A 26,192-nucleotide genomic window follows, 5' to 3' on the forward strand; every position below is an offset into this window, starting at 1 on the left:
ACACTGACATCAGGCTTTTCCTTAAGGAAGCAACTACAAGCTGAGCCACAGTTTTCAGCCACAATTCCACAACTCCTATTGCATTGAGTGATGGCCTTATTTGGTAATTCCTCTGGCTCATGAGAAGGGTGACATGTTAAGAAATAACAATGTGAATGAAAGAGAAGCATGAGATTGCAAAGAGCTGCTTTCTGCACCTGGGACCAGCTCCTGTATCTTCCTTTTGTGCAGCCCTGAAGAATCATGGCCTAAATACCACAGTGATCCACAGCCGATGGCACACTGTGTGCACTGATTTTTTCTTTTGTTTTTCATGGTGGGGTTCTTGGTTTGGGGGTGGTTTGGGCCTGGCCAAGAGTGTGTCTTGATGGACAACTTTGGTGCAAATGTCTTCCAGACGGAGCTGGGATTAATGTAGGCTTTCATTGAATATTGGTGGATATCCTGCTCTAATTGTCCATGACATACAGCCCTGGCTCTCTTCCCAGACAGGATAAATAAATCGTCCACTTCAGCAACACTAAACAGTCTGCTTAAGTTGGGATGCTGCAGGCATTCAGACTGCCCTTTATGGGAGTGTCTTTCTTTGCCTCTAAATTTTCCATGAAGGTGACGTGGAAAAGATCTTGTGTGAACACACACCTGCTGAAGGTTTGGGGGTGAGCAGGTGGGTGGCACAAAGCAGCCAGTGTGTGAGTACCCACCCAGGGACTGGGAGTATGTGCCCCAGGAAGGCCTGGAAACAGAACCTCCAAATCAAGCAATCAAATGTAGTTGTCTGATTTTGCAGCGGTTCAGAGGGAGATTGTTGGGGCTGAACCATGCATACTTGCCCTTTCTTTTCCTCTGCAGGTTCTGCCCTCTAATGCCAGTTAGCGTGCATATGAATGTGCTAACAGTGCAAAAGTAATCTGTGTAGGCTCAGAGATAGACCTTTCTTTTTAATGTCATTTCATAATGTCATTTCATACTTCCAGGGTTGGTTACATGATGATGGCCTTGAAGTCAAGTAAGGGCAATTTAAGCACATCAGCAAATATTTTTAAAGCAATATTGAATGGAATGTGTTTTTGAAATGGCTTACACTGTTTGTGAGACCCCCAAGTTTACTGACTTGCAAACATATTGGGCTAGATCTGGCAGATCATAGCAATGGGTCAACTGTATCTGGATTCAACCCATTATCTGGAAAGATAGAATACCCTCTCCCATCTCAGCCTGTCGCCCCTTGATGTTAAAAATGGCACATATGATTTCTGCATTCTTCTCATCAAAAAGGGGGAGAAATAACTTTTGATTAAAGTTTCTCTTCTCCTTTATTATGGAAGTTTTCCCCTTCCAAATAGCTATCTCTTGGTTTGCCTTATTTATGCAGAAGAACTCTCTCTGGTTCCTGCTACAAGAGGGAAGCAACTTTCCTGCACTGAAAGTTCTACTCTCTACTCTCTCTTTAATCATAAACTGAAAGAAAACTCTCTTTTCATTAAGTTTGTCAGCTAACCAAACCATTCCATCCCAAGAAAGACACCAATAAGTGCTTCCTTTCTAGAGCAGAAAATATTGGAAATGTCAGGTTACATCAACCATTATTCAGGAATAGCAGCTATTGAACTTGTATTAACTTCTGGGTCATTGGCCTGTGGTTGGGAAAGAGAACTAAGTAATGTCCAGCCCTTGAATGCTTTCTGTATGTAGGATCTAACACCCAACCCTCTTTTTATTATGCACTAGGGCTTCTCTCTCTCTCTCTCTCTCTCTCCCCCCCTCCCTCCCTCTCTCTCTCCCTCCCTCTCTCTCTCTCTCTCTCTCTCTCTCTGTCTCTTCAGCTGCAGCTTCAGCATTGCCTTTGAATGAATCTCATCTTAGGACGTTTTCATGTTGATGCAGACAAATATGAGTGTACCACTTGCAACAGTATGAAAATACTGCAGGATTTAACCTGAATGGGTTGTGCTTCATGACAGGAACTGGGAAACAGCTAGAGGAAAAACCCCTGCTTCTGGTTGAAGTGGCTGCAGAGCCCCTTTGTTTAAGTAAAACATAGAATTTTCTTGGAAGCAGAGGCTGCTTCAGTCAGTCCACCAGCCTGGAAACGCAGCAAAGGCTGCACACACTTTTCACCTGTGTTTCAGATCAGTTATGCTTACCCACTGAATGTTGCTCAGTTCACAACATAGAGACAAAGTGAGTCAGAAGGGACCTCCTGGGTCATCTAGTCTGACCCCTGAGTCCATCCAGCTCCACTAATGAAATGCCAACCATGTGTATGTCCAGCCTATCCTTGAACACCCTCAACCACCTCCCATTACTTTGACCTACCTCCGCATGACATCTCCTCAGGTACCTATGTGTCACCAACAGATCCCCTCGGAGTCTCCTCCTAGCTGAAAAGACCCAGTTCCCTCAATCTCGCCTCATACAGCTTCCTCTGCAATCTGGCCACCATCCTTGTGCCACCATCCTTGCATACACTGCATCAATTCTAACCTGGCTATATCCTTCCTGTAATGAGAGGTCCAGAGCTGAACACAATACTCCAGTTGTGGGCGCACCAAAGTCATATAGAGTGGCAGTAATACATCTCTCAGTCTAGAGCCATGCTTCTGGCTATGCAACTAAGGGTGGCATTTGCCCTCTTAACCACTGCATCATGCTGCTGACTCATGTTCAGCCTACAGTCAACCAGCACCCCAAGATCCTTTCACAAGTGCTGCTCTTCAGCCACTTGTCCCCGATCCTGTACCTGTGACACCCATTCCTATGCCCCAAGTGCAAGATCTTGCACTTATTCACATTGAACGCCATCCTGTTGTCCCCTGCCCACTTCCCTAGTCTATCCTCTGGTACCTGCTCCTCAGTTGTGGCCACCCCCACCCCTGCCATTTTAGTATCATCTGTGAATTTGATCAGCAGACTGGTCACCCTCTCTTCTAGGTCATTAACGAAAAGATTGAACGGGGACCCTGCTCGTCACTGGCCGCCGTCCTTATGTTTACTCTCTGACCAGTCTATTAGATAGTGCATTGTCTATCCCAAAATTCTTCAATTTCTCAACCAGGATATCATGTGACACTTTGTCAAAAGCCTTGTCGAAGTCCAGGTAACCCTCCATCTAACCACAAGCCTGGTAGGAGTCATACATTAATGATGCTATAGTTGATTGATTTAGTTCATTTATGAACTGCAGGCAGTGATGCACAACAAAAATGCCACTCAAAACTTCACATCATAAAGCAATAAACACAGGAACACAACCATAAATAAAACTTAGCCTAAGAACTGCAGTTAAAAGCAATATTAGAAAGGAATATTAGACACCAAGTAGCATTCATAGTAATGAACAAGCTAACTTCACCTCCCCTGCAGTGAGTTCTTCACTGGGGTCTTTCCATTAGAAAAGGTCCTATCCTGGGCATCCCACCACTCAGTCTTCTGTAGGTGGGAGAATGTGCCCTTCAAATACCAGTTGCAGTCTCTACAGTGTGGTACTGAAAATATCTGACTGCCATATTTTGTATGTGCTGAATTTCCCCAGTGCTTTCCAAGGGCAGTCCAATATAGAAGGCATTACAGTAATCTTAATGGGAGGCAGTTTGGGCATGGGTCATGGTGACTAGAATTTCCTTCCTGAAGAATCATGCTTTTGTGAGCCACAGTGCATTTCTGTGTCCCAGCAATTTCTATCGAGCGAAGCATATCTTTTTGCTACTGACATTCATTTGTTCTCGTTCATAGCCATAACTGGAGACCTTGGGAGCCCTGTGGATGAGCCAAGCACTGCACCCTGGATTTACAGGCTCACAGGAATGGCATGGGACTGGGTCCAGGAAGTAGCATCTCATCCACACCAGCAATGTGGGGATTAAGCCTCACATTGGCACTCAAGCAGTGGAGGAGCAATGTTGACCCACCATGCCCACTGAGGCCTGGCCAAGTCAGCTTTGTAGTTGCAGGCAGGAGGTGGACCCTGTGAGGGTCTCTCGGTGTGGCTGAAACAGCCACATTGAGCTGGGCAAGGCACACAACTCACACAGGCCTGGGTTGAAGTTGTGATGCAGCGGCAGAGAGTCTCTTGTTGGCAGCAGACCATCAGCTCCCTCCCTAAGCCTTTCCTTCAAGCACAGCAGCACAGCGTTGAACAATCCAGCTTGGCTGGAGTCCCCCCATTGCCTGCTTTCTTGTTCACCTTGGGTAGCAGGAAGATGAATGACATGGCCAAGGCACAGTGGTAGAAGCTGTGGACGTAGGTGTAATCCCATTCCTGGAGTAACAGAGAACATTGGATTTAACATGTGCAAAGAGCTTTTCTCTAGTGTTGGGTTTACATTTTATTGTGAATATACGACCTTAGAGCTCCCAAAACACTATGCTGTCATGCTTCATTATTTGCCAATTTCCACTTATTTGCAACACAATTTTCCAGTTTAAAATTGTGTAAAAATGCCCATATTGCAGGACAGTACACAGAAAAAGCATATATTCATGAAAATAATCTGCAAGAATGCAAGCAAGAATCTGCTTGCCAAAATGCATGTTGACCAAAGGTATTCAGAAATATTCTAGGGCCAGAGTCAGATGCTTGCCCCCTCCCTGCTCTTGTGAGGCAATTCCTAGGTGAGTGGAGTGGACAAACTTTTCACCTGAGGCTATGGAAAAGCACCATGGCTGGATTCCTGCCTCAGGGAGCCAGAGGGTGTAGTTCTCTATGGGTTTGCTTGCAGCGTTGTCTGTATCAGCATAAGGGTTTCCCTGACAGTGCAAAGCCAGGTTCATTTGCTGGCATGGATGGTACCACTGGCTTTGGTCAGACAGGGAGGCATGTGCCCTCCCGCCTCTCCTGGCCTGCTGCTGGTGGCACTGGCATATATTTATAGAAAGATGAAGGTCTGTGCTGACAGGGAGGGAAATGACTTGTGAGAGTTCCTTTCTGGGCTGTATGGCTGAAAGTCATCAGGGGCAACTGCAGCATGCTACCCATGCCTGAGCTGGGCCACTGCAATGTGCAAATTCCCCCTTGCACAGGGAGTGACAGTTGCAAAGCACCTTTGGACCAGGCATCCTTGTGAGGAATCTCAGGACCTCTTTCCTAAAATGGTATCATTGCTTCTAGGCTGCCGTGGGTTCATCCAAAATGAGGTTTGCTGGGACATGGGAAGTGCTTTGGCTTTGACTCATCTGTTGCTGAAGACATGAGTACATTTATTATGTGGGGTCAGCCCACAAATGGCTTCTTCATTAAGCTGCTTCTGACCATGAATGCTCCGGGTAACCACCCATGCATGCCAGTAATATTGGCTCATTGACCACATGCTTTCATGGACTAAAATTGCTGCAGAATTTGCTGCCTACTTTTTCATGCACAAAAATGCTGGGACCTAAGGCTACCAATTTTCTTTTCCTTTATGGGATAAACGAGTTTTTCAAACGACATTTGCCTTGTGAAGTAAATGTTTCCTCAACAGACTTGCATGCTCCAATTTTGCCAGCTGAGGAGGGGGGCATCAGCCAAAATGGCAACACAAAGCCATGGGAATGCCAGCCCAGAATTGTAAAAATAACCATCTGCCCCTCTGACAGCCCTGACAATGCCAGGCAGGATGAAAAGGTAGATTTCATTCTTCCTTTTATCCTCATCTTAAAACATGAGAGCACTAGAACATAAGAAAAGCCATGCTGGATCAGACCAATGGTCCATCCAGTTCAGCACTCTGTTCACATGGAAGCAAAGTAGCTGTACATAGGATCCCTCCAGCAGTGTGCATACAAGACCTCTATCTGCTCAAGCACCCCAGCAACTGGTGTGTGCAGACCATGCCACCTCTGGTAACAGAGGCAGCTTGTAGTCCACAAGGTTAGCAAGCACTGATAACCCCCTTCTTCAGGAATTTGTTCAATTCTCTTTTTCAAGCCATCCAAATTGCTGGCCATCAACACTTCCCATGGTAGTGAATTCCATAGTTTAACTATATCTTGTGTATTCCCTTTTATCTGCCCTAAACCTCCCACCAACCAGCTCCATGGAATGACCCCAGGTTCTAGTACTATGGGAGGGTGAGAAAAATATCTCACATGTGGCATGAATTTGAACCCCTCTTTTGTGTCTCTCCTTACCTGCTTTTCATCTCGGCTAAACAGTTCCAGTCGTTGTAGCCACTCCTCACAGGGGAGTTGCTTCACCATCCTTAACCTTTTACTTGGCCTTCTCTGCATTTTTTTCAACTGGAACTGTATACAATCTTATAATCATGGTAACACCAAAAATTGTATAAGGAGAATACAATCTTGGCATTTCTATTTCCTATTCCGTTCTTAATTATGCCGAACATGGAGTTTGCCCTTTTCACAGCAGCTTTGCATTGGCCTGACATTTTCGTTGCGCTAACTCCCACAACCCCCAAAACCCTTTCTTGATCAGTAACTGCTAGCTCAGATCCATCATCTTAAACTTGAAGTTGGTTTTTTTTTTTTTGCCCCAATATGCAATAAGATGTTTTATTTATTTTATGCCTTTGTATACTGCTTTTTAGGTATATTGTCTCCCAAAGTTGACAGAACTTTGTACTGATTTGATACGATATTAGTACAGATTAAGAAAACAAACATGGCGGCAGAGGAACATTGAGGAAGGCAGTTAAACTCATCTGTGGAGTATCCCTTTTGCTTTGCTGTTTGCGTGCAGTGCAGTGGGTTGTAGCACCTTCTTTTAGCAAAGCTGGAAAGGCCACAAATATGATCACTGCACAATTCAATTGGCATGTGCTGTGGCTTTTGTTTTCCCGTAGGAGATGATGGGAACATTTACAGACCCGAAGGCAGACACTTTCACATTTTGCTGTAATGTGCAGTTATTCTTTGCCTTGAAAAGCAATTGTCAAGGATATCTAATAAGCAGTATCTGTTCATTTCCAAGGTACTCACCGCAGGAGTCACTTCAGCACATGCATGAACAATTTTTGCCTGAACCATTTTTTTTAAAAAATTGTTCATTTACACCTTTCATTCTTGAAGTTTGTATATATTGCATGGGTGTGACTTCTGGAAAGGTGTGTGTGTATATCAGAGAGAGATTTGGAGGACTTTTATGTGGTTCTGGGAGTTGTGACCATTATACGCTGCTGTTGCTTTGTCAACAACCTACTCTTGTTCTCAGCAGGCTTCCAGGTAACACTTCTTTGATGCCATCACCCAGCCTTGTTTATACATGTTTATAGGAGTCTTCTCATGACCCTCCCAGATTTTTCTCCCACTTTTTCTTTTTCCTTAATGAAGAAAAACCAATAAAGGGTGGGGGGAGCAAAACAGCTGCACTAGGGCCTTTGGCTTATCAGTCTCTGCTCTGTCTCAAAGCACCTTCAGCGTAGATGTCCAGCCTCAATGCTCAAAGGGCTCATTTTGATAGTTAAAGGCCTTTCAGCACAGCAGGGACCCAGTGCCACATGAGCTTTCCTGACTCTTAATATCTTCATCCAAGATCCGCCCTCAGGCACTCAGGACTACTGTCTGAGGTGCTATGGGGAGCTAAGGACAAAAGGGCCCTTTTGATGGTGGCATCCCTACTACAGGGAGATTTCATAGAATCATGGAATAGTAGAATTGGAAAGGGCCAGAAGGCCATCAGGACACTAAGGTACACCATCCCATTCAAATGACTGTCCAGATGCTTTTTGAATGTCTCTAGAATGTCTCTCTTTGATGGCACTTCCATCTCAGGAAAAGACATTAATTTCCTAAAAATTGAAAGCATTTCAGTTCTTTATAATTCTCGCCTTCCTTCTGATCTAATATTTAACATGATTTTTCTAATGCATTGTTGATTATTTGGTTTTAATATATGCCATTGCATTTTAATGGTTTGTTATAGTCTGACAAGGTAAGCCCCTAAGAATGCATTGAAGACTTCAAGCAAGCAAGCAACCCTTCCATCCTACAGGCATGGCCATGTTGTCTGAAAAAAAGGCATCTGAGCTCCAGTAAGAGAGAGGGCATCTGTGGCTCTCAGCTGCCAGTGGGCCTGGAATGCCCCATCTTTGTTTATTGACTGAAGCACATCCCATACAAGGAAAGGCCATGCATTGCTGGGATGGTTGCTCTAGTACAGTAGCAGTAAAAGAGAGCTGGAAGCTATATGGGAACTGAAGAATGTCCCCCATGATTTTTGCTGAGTTTGGGGCAGGCACACCTTGATGGACTTGTGAAAACCTCTGGAGCTTCCATGGATGCTTGACATCTTTCATGAGTAGGGGAAGGAGCTGCTCTTCATCTAAGAACTGAGTGCTACAATGCTTCCAGTGGAAGATCAAAGAAGTTAGATATCTCCTGGTTAACTGACCTGGCATTCATGAGCCACAGCTGCAGTTGTGACCACCAAGTCCCCAGTAGTTTGGCATGGTGAGTGAGGCCAAAGTGGAGATTCCACATAGGCATACCTTTGTGATGAGCCTTTCCTAACGTCTTCACTTTCTTAGTGGCACCATTTCCCTTGCCCCCCCCCCACTCCTTTCTGCTACTCACCAACACTTCCTGATTCTCAAATTGTGATTTCCCAAATCAATTTCCTAGCCCACTGCTCCCTAAACAATGAGTCCAGATTGGAGGTGTGTAGTTAGTCCTTGTGAAAACAAGATGTTGGCTGGGTGACCTTGTGCTCAGATCTGGCAGGGGGAGCTTTTCGTATTTTGCATTTCCATTCGGTCTGCTTACCTCAAAAAAGAACCGCAGCATCAAAGCCAGGGCACCAAAGCAGAAGCCAGGCCCAATCTGTTGTGTGTAGACACTCTTCTCTGGATAGAGCCCTTTTTTCTCTTTCATTTTTTGCAACTGGAAAACAGAGTCAAGAGGAGACAGATATTTGATGGATATCCATTCACACTGGCCATTTGTAAACAAAAGCTATGGTGGAAGGTGTTCACCCACCCCTGAGATATTTCCTGAACTAAATGTCCAAAATCTAGAACTGAGTTAAATGTTTTCTGGTAAGCACTTTAGGCTTGAAACAGAGCTGGATGTTGGGGCTAAACGTCTTTCTTTCATTGTATTGCAGTTATGCTAATGCTAGTCACTTAGATGAGGTGGTACCCCTCCTTGTGACTGCCTGAGATCTGATTCCTCCAGCCCCAAAGCTGCCCTCTGCAAAGGTGCCAAGTTACAGAGTGTTTTTTTTTTCTTTCAGAGAGGAAAAGGGGCCGGAAAGAAGCATGACCACTGCTTCCTACCACTGAATGACAATCCCAGAAGGAGGTGTTTCACCATGGTCTCACCATGTGTTGCTGGCTTCACTTTGATAGCCTAAAACAGGGACCTTACCCATTTCACAGTGATTATAAGAACAGCTGTCCCAATTGGTCCTGAGTAGACACCATATCCCCACCGATCATGGTAGATCCTGACAGCTATGGTGAGCACTCCAAACATCACAGAGGTGGATCGTTTTGGTTCATCAAACTCTGCCAGGGCTGAATAATGGAGAACACAGACATGTATGCTATAATTTTGAAGGTCCTTTAACTAAGCTTTCCATGGTTAAAAGGCATGACCTGTACACATGTGAATGCACATGTGTGTACAAGTGTATGCATGCACCTAATTATGTTCCAAGAATTTGGAGTGTTGAGGTTTTCCTGACCTTGGAGGAACTCAAGATAGTAAAATCTAGAGACTCTGGGCTAGTTGCAAAGGAAAGGATCCTGAATTAAAAGCACTCCAGGGAGTGTTTCTTCTTTTCTTTCTACCTCTGGTTCTTTTTGATTGTCTTAAGATGTTTTAAACTTTGGCTTAAGTCTGGGCCAGTTGATAATTGGAATAGGCATCTGCTTGTGGTCTGCAGGCTCACACTCAAGGAGCCTCAAGTTGTTGAAGGCTGTTGTTGAGGAGAGGAATCTCTGATAGATGTTTTGGTTCCCTGTGGGCTAACTCAGTGTGTCTCCAGCTTGCAACAGCTGCAGCACGGCTGTCCTGGATTTGCTGTCCTGGGAAAGAGGCCTGTGATAGGCTGAATTCACACATGAGTATATCCAACACTTTGCAAGTGGTGAGGGAAGTTTTACTGACAACCTGGGCACCAGACCTTCTGTGTCCTTGGATCACACTGTTCATTACATGTTTAGGGATGAAGGAATAGCAAAATCCATTTTAATTTAATTTGCTGAATTGACTTTTTCAAGCAGATCTCCTATGGGCTGGTTTGAGGGGCCATATTGCATAGAGATGAACCAAGCCCTAAATAATAACTGTCATGTGAAATGAAGCAGGCACTGTGTATGGACTGACTTGAAGTCAACCCAGTTCTTAGAGGTGCAGAATGGCCACATGCGGCACCAGTGGGGGTGCTGGGGCTTCCCATGCATGTATGGTCGTGCATGTGCATGCATTGTCATTCCAAAGGGAACCTTTCATAAATACACAGTGTGCAAGGGTGACTACTGGCAGAATGAAGGTGAGTGATGCCCCTGCCCATAAAATTCTTCCATTCCGAGGAAGGGAGACAATTGGATGCCATGTCTGCCTTGCACCTACACCAAGTATTCCATCACAGTGTTTCTCATTGCATTATCCATGTACACACTGCACAATACATAGGAACATAAGGAAGAGGCCAACAACCCTTTCACCTTGTGGAGACTATTCTGGAAATCTTCCTCTTTTCCGCCCTGCCATTTTGATGGCTTTCTCCAGCGTCAGATGCAACCCATCATTGTCCAAATGCAACATCACAGCTTTCATTCCCCTCCCAAGACTTGTTCTTACCCATCAGTGACACCCACATAGACAAAGCCGTCCCAAAGATGCTGAAGTACTCCAGGATGTCATATCGCATGAAGCACAGGATGGATAAACCAGGGCCATTGCACACGTGGAACATCTGTGAGGACATAAGGCCTGGTTTATTTCAGTTATCAAAGTTCAAAATTCTTACCTGGTCTTTTTAGAAAAATGCATGCAAGGAAGCAAACAGGTATCAACCACAGAGATAAGTATGACCATATTTCCATGGCCCTCTGAAAAAGATGAATGCTTTGGTGTTGCCAGATGAGCTGGTGGTACACTGTCTTGGTGCCGCCGCAGAAAAAGTCCATGCACTGACAATGATGAAGGGTGGAGTGGCCACAGTAGATGACCTTAAAGATTGGGGTGCCGTTTCTTCTCTAGGGAATTCCTTTGCAGCTGCACCCCAGTCAGGTATTATGGGGCAGTAGCCATCCACTGTTCCTCTCCTGAAGGGGAAGATGTGAAGTAGCTACCAGGCAGATGTGGAGTGGCTACCAAGGCCCAGCAAGGGCACATGCCTGAAGGGGCAGGCTCAGAGAGGTGCCAGAAGTAGAAGTGTCCAGAGAGGAACAGGGACTCCTCATGAGACTGCACTTATGTGTGGACCACTCCCCCAGTGCTGCTTTGGATGCCTTCTTAGTACCTAGGATTGCTGGGCACCAGCTGCCTTGCTCTGCCTTGCGTTTTCTTTCCAGCCCAGCTTTTTTCTGGATAATCCCCCCTCATTTTTGGGCTTGGCCTCCTGATCTTGACTTAGTTAAGAACTGACCTTAACTAATTCCTTGCATCAACTAATTCTGTGGATCTTTTTGTTCTCAGGCCATTTGAATCATTAGGAGGAGGAAAACCAGGGCTAGGAACCAAATCGGGAAACACACTTGTAACCATCAGGATAGATGACTTTTTGTCAGTGTGAAGGGCCTGTGTGGCAAGGTGGATGAAGTCCACGTGCTCCAGAAAGTTCTGTGTTTATCTCATGGCCAAAACTGACCCCACGTGACTCCTTCCCTGAGAGGGGTGGTTTGTTTTCTAACATGCTTCTCAGTATTCCCCCATTTTTCTTTTTTTAGCTGAAACAATTTTATCCTGCATTTCAATAAAAGTTCTTAGAGCATCTAACAAAAAGGTAGCTAAATCAATGATTGTTTGCGTTTTAGGAAAAAAAACTCTGTTTCAAGCAACATTTTAAAGATAACTGTGGTCCCTTCAACGAGCAGTAGAAAAATAAACTGTGTGTAGGGAGTCAAAGTTTTTACCTGGTACTTAACAGATATTCCTTCCTTGGAAGTGGATGACCCCTCCACTCTCCCAGCTACATGAAATTTGGGTCTTTCAAGGCACTTCCTCTAACTTGGGGGCAATTAGCGAAGGCTCTGACTAGGGTGCAGGCAATTTTTTCAGTGGTCCACTCCTTGTGCATTAGCAGGGCCTTACCTGCTTCTGTTGTCTTGCCCACTGCTCTGATTTATAAATATTTGTGTTCTGATCTGCCTAAGCAAACAAACAGGAATTGCTGGTTATACCAGATGTACTTCCCCACTGCAATTTTTGAATTGGCAACCCATAGAAAGGCAAAGAGCTCTCAGGTAGACATTCAAGTGCACAGCTTAGTTCTGATTCCATGAGTGGCAAAAGCTGTTGATCTAAAGCCATAAACAGAGAAGAAGTCCTCCTTGTGACAGCTTACAGTCTGATGCCTCTGTACAGCTAAGAAGAGGTGTGGCAGTCTTTCATGCCCCATCCTTCCCTTGGGATTCCTTTGATAGACCACTGTTCGATGGTAAAGTCCTTGTGGGCAGTTGGTGCTGTATCAGTAACCATTTCATACCTGCAAATCTTCCTCTGCTCTTGCAGACATCAGGAACCAAACTTCTTTGTGTGAACCCAACTCCTTGGAGAGATGACTGCCTTCCATCCCCATTATAGAGATTAAGCCGTCTTGGATTGTTTGCCATGCCTGTTTCATGTCTTTGAGGTGAATGCAGAAATCCAGACATGCAAAGGAGAGAACTGGAGTGCATGAGAGCAGATGTTTCTGGCTTCGCAGGAGCCCTTGTCTCAGGTGGCGTGCATGCTTTCACTGGTCTGAAGAACTTCCTGCTGGGGGAAGTAGCAGCAGCAACAGGACTGCAGTAGGACTGCAGAGGCAGCGCTGGGGCTGGCTTCCCTGGAGTGCCTGGCAGCGGCAACGGCAGCAGCAGCCACAACAGCAGGGGCTGGCGGAAGGACCCGGAGCAGCTGCGTCTCTCTTGCTCTCCTTATTTCTTTCTCCCCACCCTAAATGTTGTTCATTTTTATACCCCCTAGAGTCCCAACTGGAACTGATAGCAAATTTCCAAAAGGGCCCCATCAGCATGAAATATGAGATAAGCAGTGAAACACTGAGAGTGAAGAGACATGGCTCCAAACTGGGAAGTCTGATGTTGTATTCCTGCCTCAGCTGTAAACACCCTCACCAGGTGGCCTCGGGCTAAGTCACTGACCCTCCCTCCCTGACCTGACTGACTCCTAACCCTAACACTCCACCTTTGCATCTGGAATATGGGAACAACTGCTTGCATAAATTCACTAAAGATTATGCTTTGGACACTCTCAAGCACTAAGTATGATTTAAGAGCTCTCTCTACATCAGTGCAAACCTTATATATTAATTAATTAAAAACTTTTGTATGCTGTCCTTTATATAAATATCTCAAGATGGCCTTACAGTAATTTAAAAGAACAATTTAAAACATTTAATAACATCAGTGACAATTAAAACAATAATACTATATAGAACAATAAACAACAAATCAGATTAACTCAAAGCAAAAGCAACTGCAAAAGGCATTAAAACTATTCATTTTTAAAATACTGCTTAAATAAAAAGGTTTTGACCTGGTGCTGAAAAGAGTATAAACTCAGCGCCAGGTGTACCTTTCCGGGGAGTGCATTCCAGAGTGGGCACCACCGCAGAGAAGGCCCTACTCTGAGTTGATGTGCTTTTTACCTCTTCTAGAGAGGGTTCCTGGAGTAAGGCTTGTCCCACAGATCTTAAGGGGCATGAGGGGTTATAAGGAAGGAGACATTTCTTCAGGTATGAAAATATTAAACTTTACCATGGTTGTTATTCATGCACAGTTGTATAGTAAAGGTCTCCGTAGGGCACTGGGCTACTTTTGTTGGGTTTTGTTAGCAGGGCTGCCAGTTGCTTTTGTAATTATTAGGCAAATACTTAGTCACCTCCCTTTCAATGCATTAATGAACTGAATAAGTCAATTTATATTACAAAAAACTAGGCTCGGTTGCCACTTTGAAATACCAACAGAATATTTGAGTTTGAGAAGAAAAAAGGCTTCTTGTTGGAAGGAAAGGCTTCTTGTTCATTTTCAGTTCATGCCCTATGTTTGAAATATCCCAGAACCACAGTGGCCTTCAGTAATTGCCACAGCAGTTCATCCTTGATTAAAATTAGCCCTTTGTAAACAAAATATAAGAGCTTCCCTGCACGCACCACACTTAAATGAATGGCACAAAAGATTAAACATCAATGTGTCTGCATCTCACCTGCCTTGGGGTGCACCTTCTTTTGCAGGTACGAACAGAATCTTGAAGTATTGATGCTTTCTTGATCCCAGCATTCTTCCTGCTTGCAGTCACTGTGCCTAGCTCTTGCATTACTAAATTCAGCACACTGGAAGGGTCATTCTTAATAGGTGTTAAGCCTTTTTCTTCTTCTGGGTAAAGGCTTCAATGGTCCACTTTGCTCTTGGGAGACCCCACAACAGAAGGCAATTGTTGTAACAGCTACTCTTGAGATGATCCCCACCTGAATGGGGCTCAGTACTTGACCCACTATGTATTGCCCACTGCCCACAGAGTGGCCATGTTTGTTGCAGCAAAAATGAAAATGTCACTTTTATAGATGAAAAGCATTTTCCCCTGATGAATGGAGCCGTATCCTTCATTGACAAGGAAGAAGGATGTCAAATGTTGGGGGCAAAAGGCTTTTAAGACACACCACCATGCATGGCATTTCAATGCAAAGTTAACACATACACAAAGTAAACAGATAAAACTCTTTCCCCCTTGTCCCTGTCCCCCTCCCTTGTCATGGGAATTCTCATAAGATTGTAATCAGCAAGTGGGAGAAGAGGGAAGCAGAGATGCAGTTCTTACCGAAACAAAGAACATGGTGAAGACATAGACCATGGCCTCCATGTGGAATTGCCGCTTGGCTGCAATGCTGATGGTTGGGAGGAAAGCCAGGCTGCTGAGAGTTGGCAGAAGGAGCTTGGCAATTAGGGAGCCCATTGGAAGAAGAAACCTCACTGGCGGACAGGCAGTTTGAAAGAAGAGAGGAGGAAGAGAAGAAGGAAAAGAATGCCTCCTAAATGGGAGAGGCAGCAACAGAGCTCCCAAGTTGTGGCTTTTGGGTCTGTGCGCTCTGAAGACAGCTGGGGCAAGTAGGCATTCAAGTTTAAATTCAAATGTTGGCTTAAATCTTCCATGATGTCAGCAGAGACAGGTGCTGCACAGCTGTGGGTGTGATGGCACCCACTTGACGGCTGCCTCTTGACTCCAGCTGTTCTTGTGAGGTGGCAAGCCATCTTGAAGGCCAGGGGAACAAATGGCCTATTGAGGACTACAGAATGTCTCTCCCCCCCCCCCCCCCCCCCAGTGTTCTGTAGGCTTGCGAAGAAGATGGCCAAACCTGTATCATTTGGGACCCATGCATAAGGTCTATCCTACCGTGCCTGTGGCTTCTCTACAGTGAAATGTTCCCTGACCATTTTTTGGTTACAACTCTTGTTAAATAACTGGAGTCTAGGAACTTTGCTGATCAGCTGCAAATTGCCCAGAGTTCCTGCCGCCTTCTCAGCAATTAATACAGAGGTGTGGGAAGCCTCACAGTGCAGAGGGGGCATGACAAACCTCCTTGCTAACTTTCATTTAATCATGCTTTGTGAAACAAAGGAAACAACTTTATTACAAGCCTTCTGCTTTTGACTTTTCTTGGGTTTTGTGCAGACTCTTAGCATCCCTTTCAACACAGCTGTTCAGAAGAAGCAGGAAGAAGGAATATGAGACAGGCTAGAGCAACTGGTCCTATGGTTTTGGGCTCCAGCAAAGTCCTGATGAGATGAGCTACTGTCTGTGTCTGTTTGGACTGACAGCAGGGTTGATTCCAGCCCTCTTTGCACTGCTGCTTTCTTTCTGCATTTGTCCTTAAGATCTTGGGATCTGCTCTGCACAGCTTACCCTGCTCGTGTTGCCCTATACCAAAGAAAATCAGATGGCTTGGAAGTCTCCAGTTAAGCTTATCAAAAGCTGGAGGATATTCGGTGAGGCTTTTTGATGGATCACTCAAATCAAGCACCTCAAGACCCAAGAACATAAAGTTCTGTTCAAGTACAGCAGCTAAGTGGAATTTCTCCTGGCCTCTGTGGCTTGTCAGGAGCAAGTCCAGCTGGGTGTCCAGCTGTTGGTGAATCAGGGCGAGTGCAAGGATCAGCAGGCATTTTGAAGGCCAGAGTAGACTGTGGCCAGGCAGAGAAGCAAGGCAGGAAGCACTGTTGCAGTTGCCTACTCATGGGGAGGCCTTAACTCATAAGATGTCCCTATCCCTCATGCAGGCTCTCCTTATTTGGCAGGTGTGGGCACCAGAGCCTGGAGCCAGTAGCAGTCCCTAGGGCTGGGGTGCATACCCATGTGACTGAAAAGGGGCAAAGTCATCCATGAGGGGAGGGTATGAGATTGGTCTCCCCTGAGGGCTCAGATTGCCCATCTGTACCCCAAGGGTCCCAGTGCAGGCAGCTGCTCTGTGATGGTTGGCTCATGAGACTCTCTAGCTCTCCTTGTAGGGAGGAGGCATCCTGCAGAGGGGCTGGGCAAAGGCACTTATAGGGCAGCCTGAAAGGGTTTGGGGTGGCTCCAGCTCTGGTTTGGGTGGGGCAGGCACAGAGAGCCCTTGCCTGGCTTGCGTGTGAACTCCCTTCTTGGATGATGTCTCTATGTCTGTGTGGGGGAGCTTGCACTTTGATCCACAGCAATGGTGAGTTTTGAACTGAACTGTTTTGAATATGGTGAGTTTTGAACTGTACAGCAGCTTAGCTTTGGTGCAATCATAATTCACAAATACAGAACCATCCTAGAAAATGTTAATATACATTTATTTACTACAATATATTTTTATTCAAAACATGCTATATTGCTTTCAACATAAAGCAAAAAATGGTAAATAGATTTTTTATGTCAACTATTGCAGTATTATCCACACTGATCAGACTTTATTCTCCACTGTTTTTTCCTCCAAAGTGTTCTGAAGCTTTGGAAGCCTGTTTAGCAGAGTTTGTCATTTCAGTATTTAGAACAATGGTTGTTCATGCTGCAGAATCAGCAATTCATTGGCCTCTTCTTGCTTTGATGATTCCTCAGGAGTGACTGGAAATGGGCTGAGGGGTTCTTTCCACTGCCTGAATGTCACAGGTATTTAAACTGGTTCCAGCAGATAAAGACCTTTCAGAAGGGTCAGGCTGGAGCTGGACCATTCTAGCACAGGAAAGGAAGTGCACCTGGGCCTTAATTTTCCTCCATACTAAAATAAAAATACTGCTGTGGAATTGCTGCACTGCTGATCTTGCAGGGTGCAGATATTTGACATTAATAATGAGCAATAAGTAAACACCAAGGCAGCTACCTTGGTATCAGGAGAAGAAAGGCAGAGCTAAATAATTTGGCAGTCCTACAAGATGTTCTCCTGAGAAAACTTGTGCAGGGAAGTGCTCCAGGGACTTTCATCATTTGTTAACCAGAGGGTGGCAGCAGCAATGAGGCCTCATTGGCACTTTCTGGCACAGCCTCCAGTCTTCATCTCACTAGGCTAAGGAGGCCTTGCTGACACAGAAGGAGGCTCTGCTGGTTGATGGATGGGGTTACAAGCCAGTTCATTCTGGAGAGCATTTCCCCCCCTCTAGAGCAATAAAAAATGCGAAAGTTCTCCAGAGCTAGGAAACATTCCACAGGACTTTAAAAATACACACACACCCCACCTCACAGCTGTGGACCTGGACACCATGCTCCAATGCAGCCATAGAAGAAAAGGGTGGAAAAAAATGAGCAGGTCTGAGCACATGTTCTAGCAATTACTGAAAATGGGTCACTTAAAATTATGTTAGCCCTAGAGGGAAGCAGGTGGCTGGGAAAAGTCTCTGAGACTGTGGCAAGCCTTGGGCTGGATGTGGTTTTTCAGGGAATTGTTGAAGGTGTCCAACTGAGGGTATGTGCCAGTCCTTTCCCAGATCCCATTGAAGCTTCACATACCCAGAGTACCTGCTTTGGACTGTGTCTCTGTGTTTCTGTAGCCCCCACTTTTTCACAGACAGGAAAGGTCCTCTCAGGTGTCACTTCCACCTAACTGGGAACTGGATTTTCTGCTTGCCCCCTGAAGAAGCAACCACTTCAGAGGAAGGTCCTGGCCATGAAGCCCAGTTGGCTCCTCAAAGGAATGTCTGCCTTCAGGTTTGTCAGGGAAAAGTCCACCTTCAGGCAATACTGCCTTGAGGAGGGATTCATTGGTGACCTGTTTCTGCTCCCATGGGGTTCAGAACGCATGCTTACAACAGAAACTGCCCTTCTGAAGCCCTGAAGCAGCCTAGTCAGGTCGTTTTGAAGCAAGCCCTCCAATTTTGGAAGAGGCATTTCCCCCCTACTATGCAGTTTCCTTTGCTCTAAATTGCAACCCCCTGTCTTCATTTCAGTTGAACCTTCTGAGGCTTCATTCCCTGGTTTTTGGCACCACAGAGTGCTTTGTCCCAGATCATCATAACAGCAAAGTTCTAAAGTTATTCTTAATCCTTTCTCAGAAGAAATACACAATATGAAACCTCTTTTAGCATATAAAAATCAGGGTGAGCTGAAATAGTCCTTCTCTTCCTCTGTTTCATTGCCACAGCCATAGATAGGGATTTAGCAGTTCTGGAGGTGGGGAGGAATTTACAAAAAGCAGCAGTCCTTGGAATGTGCCAATTGGCAGCCGAGGTTTTATTTCCAGAAGCCCCCTCCCAAATAGCACTGTGCCATCCCACAGTGATGCATTCTTCTGAGGGACCATCTGGGAGGTTAAAAATGCTGCCATCAGCTGGTGGCCTCTGAAAAGAATGTCCATCAAAGGTTAGAGTTGGGTCTAGGTGCTACTGCAGCTGGGAGAACAAAATGGGTAGCTAGAATTCTAAACTCTGTTGTCAACTCAGTGCTACACCCCTGGTTAAGAGTCTGCAGTGAAAAATGCCGTCTTCAGATTTGGCTAGTAATCTGTGAGTCCTGGACCCTGCCTGAGTCAGCTTTCTGGGTGATACTTATTTCTATACCGACACTGATAAATACTTCTCTTGTGGACTTCCCCTCCAAACTTTGGCTTTCTAAGTGGCCTGGGCATTTCCAGGTTTACTTCTTTTAAAGGAAAAACTTGCACATGTCTCAATTTTCTAATAAAGTTGGGGTACCTTGAATTAAACATTTTGGGAAGTGCCTCAGTAATCTGATATCACTTCTGAGTGTGCTAAGCATGTGCATGTGCAGTTACTTGGGACTCCTGGGACTCCTGCCAGAGTTCTCTTTAGACTCAACAGAAGGCTGTTAGGAGCTCAAAACATTCAGGTGAGGTATCTTGATGGGGCTAAGATAGCCTAGAAAGCAAAGGTGGAGTTAGCCCTCCTGTTTCCCCTGCTCACCAGGCACCACCTGGGAGAGAGCCCAGTGTCTCGTCAAAAGGGAACAGGGGACTCCAATATAAAGGCATCCAAGTCAGAGCTGAGCACAGAGCCGGGGATGATTTTAAGGTGCGACATGCTGCCTCTCCAATACCAGAGCTGACAAGACTCTCGTCAGTGTTTGTGAAGCTGGACTAGCATCTCTACTCAAGCTGTATATTTGTAAGCATCTACAAATAGCAGAAAACATCATAAGCCTCCTCTAATTTCCTTCCCAAAACAAGCAAGCCCAGGTGAGCAGAAGAAGCCCTGAAACTACTCACAGTATAGCCTTTTTTTGGCATCAACTCTCACAAAACCTCTTCCCCTGCTTCTGGTGGACTTCTATTCTCCTTTTCATTTTATGAGCAGAATAAATAGGGACTTTGCATCATGTGGCCATGCTGAGTGCAGCATTAGCAGAGCACCTGCCTCCTCAGTCATCCTGGTGTGGTTTGCATTCCTTGTCCTTTGCCCAGGACTTTGATGCTTTGCAGACTTCCTAGACCAAAGTATGATAGCCAATGTCATTGTTGCTTCTAGAGAAAGTTCTGGCTTGATCTAAGATTCACTTGTTCATCTCTCTGTCAGTCCCAGGGTATTCACAAAGCTCTGCTCCAGCACTTTATTTCAACTGAGTCATTTTTCTTCTTGTCAGCTTTCTTCAGCTTTCACACCCATACAGAATGATTGTGAACACAAAAGTGTAGATGATCTTGGCCTTGGTCTTCAGTGAAAGAGCCTAATATTTGATTATCTTTTCTAGTTCCTTCATAACAGCCCTTTCAAGTCTCAGTCTTCTTTTAATTTTTGGCTGTATTTTCCCTTTAAATTGGTGACTGAGCCAATAATCTTTCACAATTTCAATGTTTTCATTGCTGACATTAAAATTGTGTAATTCTTCTATAGTCATGATTTTTGTTCTCGTACTCCTGCTACAGTTCTGCTTTTGTACTTTTTCATATTCACCAGGAGTCATTTCAGTTCATTGTTGTAAGATGGCATCATCTCCATATCTTACATCATTGAGGTATCTTTCAACAATTTTCTTTTTACACCTATCCCAATCCAGCTTTCCTTCTGAAATGATGTACATACAGATCGAACAGATAAAATAATAAAGTACAGCCTTCTCTTTTTGCTTTTGCCTATAAGAATAATTCTGTTTCTCCATCTTCTGTCCTAACAAGAACTTCTTGTTGACGATATAGGTTACACATCAGGATGATCAAGTACTGAGTCACCCCCTTTCTTGCAGGACAATCCATAGCTTCCTGTAACAAAGGTTTTGCAGGCACAGGCTTTGCTGTAGTCTATAAAGCCTGGACTGACCATCTTCTGAAATCCTTGAGAGCACTTCAACATATATTTGCGATATGATGTGTGTGTGTGTGTGCGTGTGTGTGTGTAGGGGAGGATATTTGGAAACAAGACTGACCTCTGAACATGACCTCAAGAAGTCTTAATAGTCTTGTTTCCAAACATCCAGAGAGAGAGAGTGCTTTTGAGTGGTCCTTCCAAGGCCTTGGAACTCCTCACAATGCAATCCCTTGCATGTAGCACAAGCACTTCTTTTCTGCATGGTTGCCCCTGGGAGTGGCTGAGAAGAGGAATTGTCTGGCAAAGAGGGAGGGACAGGTTTATCAAAAGCAGCCTCAGCTGCTGATCCAGGTAAGAGACAGGTGCAGGGGCGGGATGTTACAAAATGGAGGTTTAGAAAGTGGTGGAAGGGAGAGGAATTTGTGAAGTTTTATTCCAAAAACAACCAACTCGGATTGTGGTTTTGCTCCAAAATGTCTGGCCGTCAGGCCCCAATTCTAGCTTTTATACAGCCAGGACTGCCAACTGGCCTGGGTGAACTATTAGAATGAAACTTGGTAACAGATGCAAGGGCTGTTTCTCTGTTTTTAGTTAGAATATAGGCTCCATTAAACCCTGGGAGGTGGGAAGAGAACCTTCTCTCTCCTGAACCCTGAAAAGGTGGCAAACCAGATTGTAAATTAACCCTTTCATTAAAAACTGAATGCTATGAGTTTTCTTTGTCTGTTGCTTAAGCATGTATTTAAGCACACTGCTAGGAAGTGAGAAATCCTTTTGGTTGGGTGCGCTGGAAAGCTTGCCTTTCCAATAGACAGCATGGGCAACCATGTCCAAAATTTCTTCACAATGAACATCAGTTTTTCCAGACATATCTTGCTGCAGAGAGAAAAGCAGATAAAGGTCTCCTTCCAAACATATCAAAGAGTGGAGATCCTGAGCCTTGTTTGGCAGGGACATTCTTGTAATTTTACCCTAGACATGTTTTGGAGTACAAGGACATTGCTTGCCACCTGGGTTTCAGGGGACATTCATGGAAGTGTGTCTTGAATATTCTGTTGATTGGTTTTATTTCTATACCTCCCAAGAGCCAAAGCTCATTCCATAACTTGGAGTCGCCATTGAGGAAACCTTCTTCCTTGTTGCCACCAGCTGTGCCTCCCTTAGAGATGACACCCAGAGAGGGGTTCAGATACTGAGCTATGTCATCTGTACACTGAGCCATCGACTGTACTGTTGTCTGCTAGAACAGCCTGTGCCAGGCGTTGGCCTATGACTCTCATCATCCTCCACCTTTGGCTATGCTGGCTCAAGCTGATGGGAACTGCAGTCCCACAACATTAGGACCTTGTAAGAGTGGAATGAAAGCTAGCCAAAACATTTTAAAGCAGAACCAAATGATTCTGTTCATCCTGAACTGTGAACCTGAAAAGAATCTGATGAACTGACAAGGTAACTAAAAGGCACAAAAGTCCAAGCATCCACATACATTCAAGAGATCTGTGAATTAAGAGTGCAAAGTGAATGACTTCACTTTCAAGACTATTTCATTGCCCAGAAGTGATCTGGCATAGAGAATTCACTTAATGAAACTCAAATGCCTTTGAAAAAAAAGGTGAGCATCCAAAGGCCAGGCTTATGTGTTCCATACAGGTGTCTCTTGCATGATCCATGTCTCTCGGTTTTACAAGTGCCCTGGTAAATAACATCTGCTTGTAATTTTCCCTCTGTTGCCAAAAGGACAGGGAGATGCAAAAACCATCCAGTGTGATTGTCTGCCTGTGATTAATCACACACTTGTCCTAACGCTCAACCGAAGCAGCCCATCTATCCAGAGCGGGAAGGTCATTTATCACTGCACTTCGTTGTGCAGTTGGATAAGGAAATGGACAGCATTCATTGTGTTCCTTGCTTTGACTCACAGAAAACTCTTCAGTAACATTTTGGAATCTGGAAGAATTATCTTTAGGCTCTGAATAGCATCTACATATTTCTTCATATGCAGGATTTTTAAAAAATCTAATGTGGGAAAATCTAAAATGGTCAGATCCATCAACCCCAACACTTGTGGTGCAAAACAATGATCCAGGCTGCATAGAGAGAGCCTGCATTGTAAAACTGAGAGTAGGATGATGTTCCATCAGACCAATTCCTTATGAGATGCACAGCACTGATTTTGTACTGCTCCGTCCATTTTCCTTGTCTTCTGTTGTCAAGCAATTTCAGGAGAGGGGAGGAATCTAGGCAGGGCAACTTGCATCCTAGAATCTGGCTGCACTGAGCACTAAATAGGAATGGATGAGCGCTCCCACGGGCACTTCTAAGTCTAAGTGCCTTAAATGATGTCTGTAATGTATGGTAGGTTGATGCCAGGATTATTGCCCCTTCAGGTATTGCAGTCTGGAGTCATGTAGGACATTGTAGGTCAAAGTCAGCACCATGAATCAGTGCAAGAGGGCAAGAATCATTGTTGCATATTTGGACTTCCTTGTTCCTGTTACCAGTCTGGCTGTTGCATTTTGCATGAACTGCTGCTTCTGCATTATCCTCAAAAGCAGCCAGACAGTGCAGAAATCTAACTTGGAGCATAGAAAACTGAAGCTAGATTATCCCTTTTCAGACAGGGGCATAGCTGGGCCACCAACCAAAGCGACCTAATACTAAAGTGACAAAGACGGCTCTAAGAGAACCCCAAGTACCCTATCACCTTTTCTTTAGAAAAGCACCCTCTACCCTGTGGGAAAGATCCTGGGAGAGCAAAGAAGGTAGGTGGAAAAGCACCTGAGATGTGCTCCCCTGTGGGCTGTCCTGTTGAGGGAACCCGGGTGCTGCCTTGGGCCAAGGCAGATTATGCTTGATCTTCTAGGCTGGAACTGGTGACACAGTGGATGGCAGCTGTAGCTTTCCAAGGTTTCAAGCAGGAATTTTACCAGCCCTGCTTGGAAATTCAGGCACAGAGAGAATTTGGGAGCTTCTGTATACGAAGCAGGGGCTCAGCCACTATCTGCCCACTCCATCTTGTCACAAGTGGACATTGTTTTTAAAAGCATGTGCTGATGTTACTTGCAGTGGAAGGGTTTATATCCTGAAAAATGGGATGGAAACCATCTTAATCACCCAGCTGATCTCCTTCCACCTTTCCAGACATGACTTACTTCTTAGCCTCAGCGCCATCCTTGTTGCTCTCCTCTGCACCAAGCCCAGTTTGTCCATTTTCTTGGGAGACTGTGGTGCTCAGAACTGGGCACAGTGAGGTCTGGCCAAATAGAAAGTGTGTGTGGGGGGCATTGTTTCTCATGAGTAGGGCATTTGCAGAATTGCATTTGCTTTTTGAGCTGCTGTCTATAGCCCAATTCACGTGCTATTCCAAGAGGTAAAATTTTCTTCTGCTGGTGGGGCCACACCAGGCAGTTCCGTTGAACCAGTGTGCCAGACACGCAGCAATGTACACATACATCTGTATGTGCAGAGGCTTCTGTGCACTTCGACCTCCAGTCACACAGGACTCACACCACCTGTGCAAAGACCCTCTGACTCAGACCTTCCCTGAGCAGCAGTGTCACTCCAGAACATGGTTCTGTGCAGGGCCCTTGCTTTTTCTTGGAGTTTTGCTCAGGCAGAGCTTTGAATGAGGCCTTTGCAAAGCTCACAGGAGGCGCTTGTAGCTCCGCTCCACATGGCATTCCATCTGCCGCTTCAGGTGATCTGTACTGGGAGGAGGGACATCTGCTGGCGGCGGCTGCCGCTGCCCCATCTTCAGGCAGAAATTTCTCCCCAGGCTCGGCTCTGCCTCCCCCTCCCCCAATCCCTTTTAAAGGTCTTCTCCACCAAGTCTGGCTGGCTGAGGGAAACTGCCTGGCGGTGGTTGGCCGAGCGGCTCGGGGGGGGGGGGGGGGGCATGAAGTGAAAGCCAGGGTGGAAGTGGGGGCGGATGCTTGGGGGGATATCTCAGGGAGCCCGGAGAGATCCCACTCTCTGTCCGACAGCTATAAAACGGACTCGAGTGGACGAGGGATAAGGCGAAGCAGGTCCTCCTGCGGAAGCCTCGGCCCTTTGGCTGCCCTTTGAAGTCTGGGGAGAGAGCGCGAAAGAGGAAGGGAGCGAGCGAGGGAGGGAGCGAGCGAGCGAGCGAGCGAGCGAGCGAAGGAGGGAGCGAGGGAGGAGGGCCAGAGCGTGTCTGCAATTTCTGCACCTCCTCCTGGAGCTGCTCCTGCTGCAGCCGTCCTCCGTGCACTCGCTCGTGGCTCTCCGCAGACGAGCCCTGCTGCACCTGGCCGGCTCCTGCAGCATCTTTCTACATATATGAGCAAACACCTGGCCGGCAGTGTCAAAATTCTCCAAGGTATGCCTCTTCCTCCCTCTACTTCTTCTCCTCTCCATCTCATAATGACTTTTTTTAACCAATGCAAACTTTTTTTTGAGGAAGGGTATTTTAATCTGCAGTGAGTGCAGATCCAAAGCTTGGAAATACCCTCTTGTTCCTTCTTTGAAGTTGCTTGAAGAAGGAATGTGTTTGTGCTCGGTCCAGTTCAGACAGAGCATTTCTCAGAATCTGGGCTCTGTGTGAGGCAGGAAGCTCTTACATAACCCCAAGCAACAGTTTCAGGTTTTGCCTCTGCCTCTCCTGCTTTTCTGGTCACTGCATATTCTCCTAGTTTCTGACCTGCCCCCAAGGAGCAGAACCAGAGGGCATTTTGGAGCCATTCCCCTACTGGTGGTGCTTTCTTCCTACGAGTAAGGAGTGAGCCACTCTTTTCTCTCTCTTTGGACTAGAGGAAGAATAATTATTTTACTGGCTTTGGACCAGAGGTGGCTTGGAGCGTTAATGAAAACCAACTGTTTCGGGTAAGTTTCAGCCACCTGTCTGCGGGACACACGGCCAAGAACTCTGGGACTTTAAATTAATCAGTGTGCATTCTGAGCTTTGGAATCCCAGTACAGTAAAGCTTGCAGACAAAATTTACACCATGAAATAGGATGGGGCTATTGCAGTGACATGGCTCTCTTGGGACACCATTAGACAAAAATCTCGGCAGTCTCCACAGCAAATGCTGAGGAGAGTTGGCTGCTCTAATGGCAAGACTTGTGCTTATGCAGCAAAATCCTGGGCAAGTGCTTTGTGTCTGGTGGGTTGCAGGGAGGGAGATCCCAGTATCCCTGTTTTACCCAGACAGGTTGGGCCCAGTCCCAGTGATAGGTTTGTGCGGGGAGAAGATGTTTGTAGCTCAAAGCGAGGGGGGGGGGGGAGTTTCATTGCATGCAGCTCTTCTACTTCAGTAGCTATGCCTTGAGTGAAGTTCAGTACCTGTATCGCCAGCCCAGATACCCTCCAGGCTCTGCTCTTCCAGCAAGTCTGCCCTTTTGTTGCCATGGCCATCAGCA

The 26,192-nt window shown here is 45.7% G+C and overlaps 2 protein-coding genes across 3 annotated transcripts in view; one reads left to right on the forward strand and one right to left on the reverse strand.

Moving 5' to 3' along the window:
• The first annotated feature begins 2,822 nt into the window (after window positions 1-2,822).
• The window catches only part of ADAMTSL2 (ADAMTS like 2), a 57,721-nt gene continuing 34,351 nt past the window's right edge, over window positions 2,823-26,192 (forward strand). The window contains exons 1-2 of one of the 2 annotated variants that reach the window (XM_044453083.1): window positions 2,823-8,388; window positions 9,170-9,394. The gene's annotated coding sequence lies outside the window, so the exon portion shown is untranslated. Of the gene's footprint in view, window positions 8,389-9,169; window positions 9,395-25,072; window positions 25,153-26,192 lie in introns of those variants that run through there. The other variant, XM_044453084.1, reaches the window with a different exon arrangement.
• Window positions 4,115-15,057, reverse strand: MYMK (myomaker, myoblast fusion factor). Its single transcript, XM_044453217.1, has 5 exons — window positions 14,923-15,057; window positions 10,744-10,858; window positions 9,304-9,452; window positions 8,701-8,817; window positions 4,115-4,261 (listed from the first exon to the last, which is right to left on the reverse strand). The coding sequence occupies exons 1-5, from the start codon at window positions 15,055-15,057 to the stop codon at window positions 4,115-4,117; spliced, it is 663 nt and encodes a 220-aa protein (XP_044309152.1).

The sequence above is a fragment of the Varanus komodoensis genome, unplaced genomic scaffold (genome assembly GCF_004798865.1).
Source record: "Varanus komodoensis strain SLA01 unplaced genomic scaffold, ASM479886v1 scaffold77, whole genome shotgun sequence".
NCBI lineage: Eukaryota > Metazoa > Chordata > Lepidosauria > Squamata > Varanidae > Varanus > Varanus komodoensis.

What these genes read in the sequence shown, in the direction of transcription:
- MYMK (XM_044453217.1), bottom strand. Translation starts at nt 15,057, where the DNA reads ATGGGCTCCCTAATTGCCAAGCTCCTTCTGCCAACTCTCAGCAGCCTG. An exon ending in TCACCATGTTCTTTGTTTCG is followed by an intron (nt 10,859 to 14,922) that starts GTAAGAACTGCA and finishes ATGTCCTCACAG; the next exon opens with ATGTTCCACGTGTGCAATGG. An exon ending in TATGTGGGTGTCACTGATGG is followed by an intron (nt 9,453 to 10,743) that starts GTAAGAACAAGT and finishes TCCATTATTCAG; the next exon opens with CCCTGGCAGAGTTTGATGAA.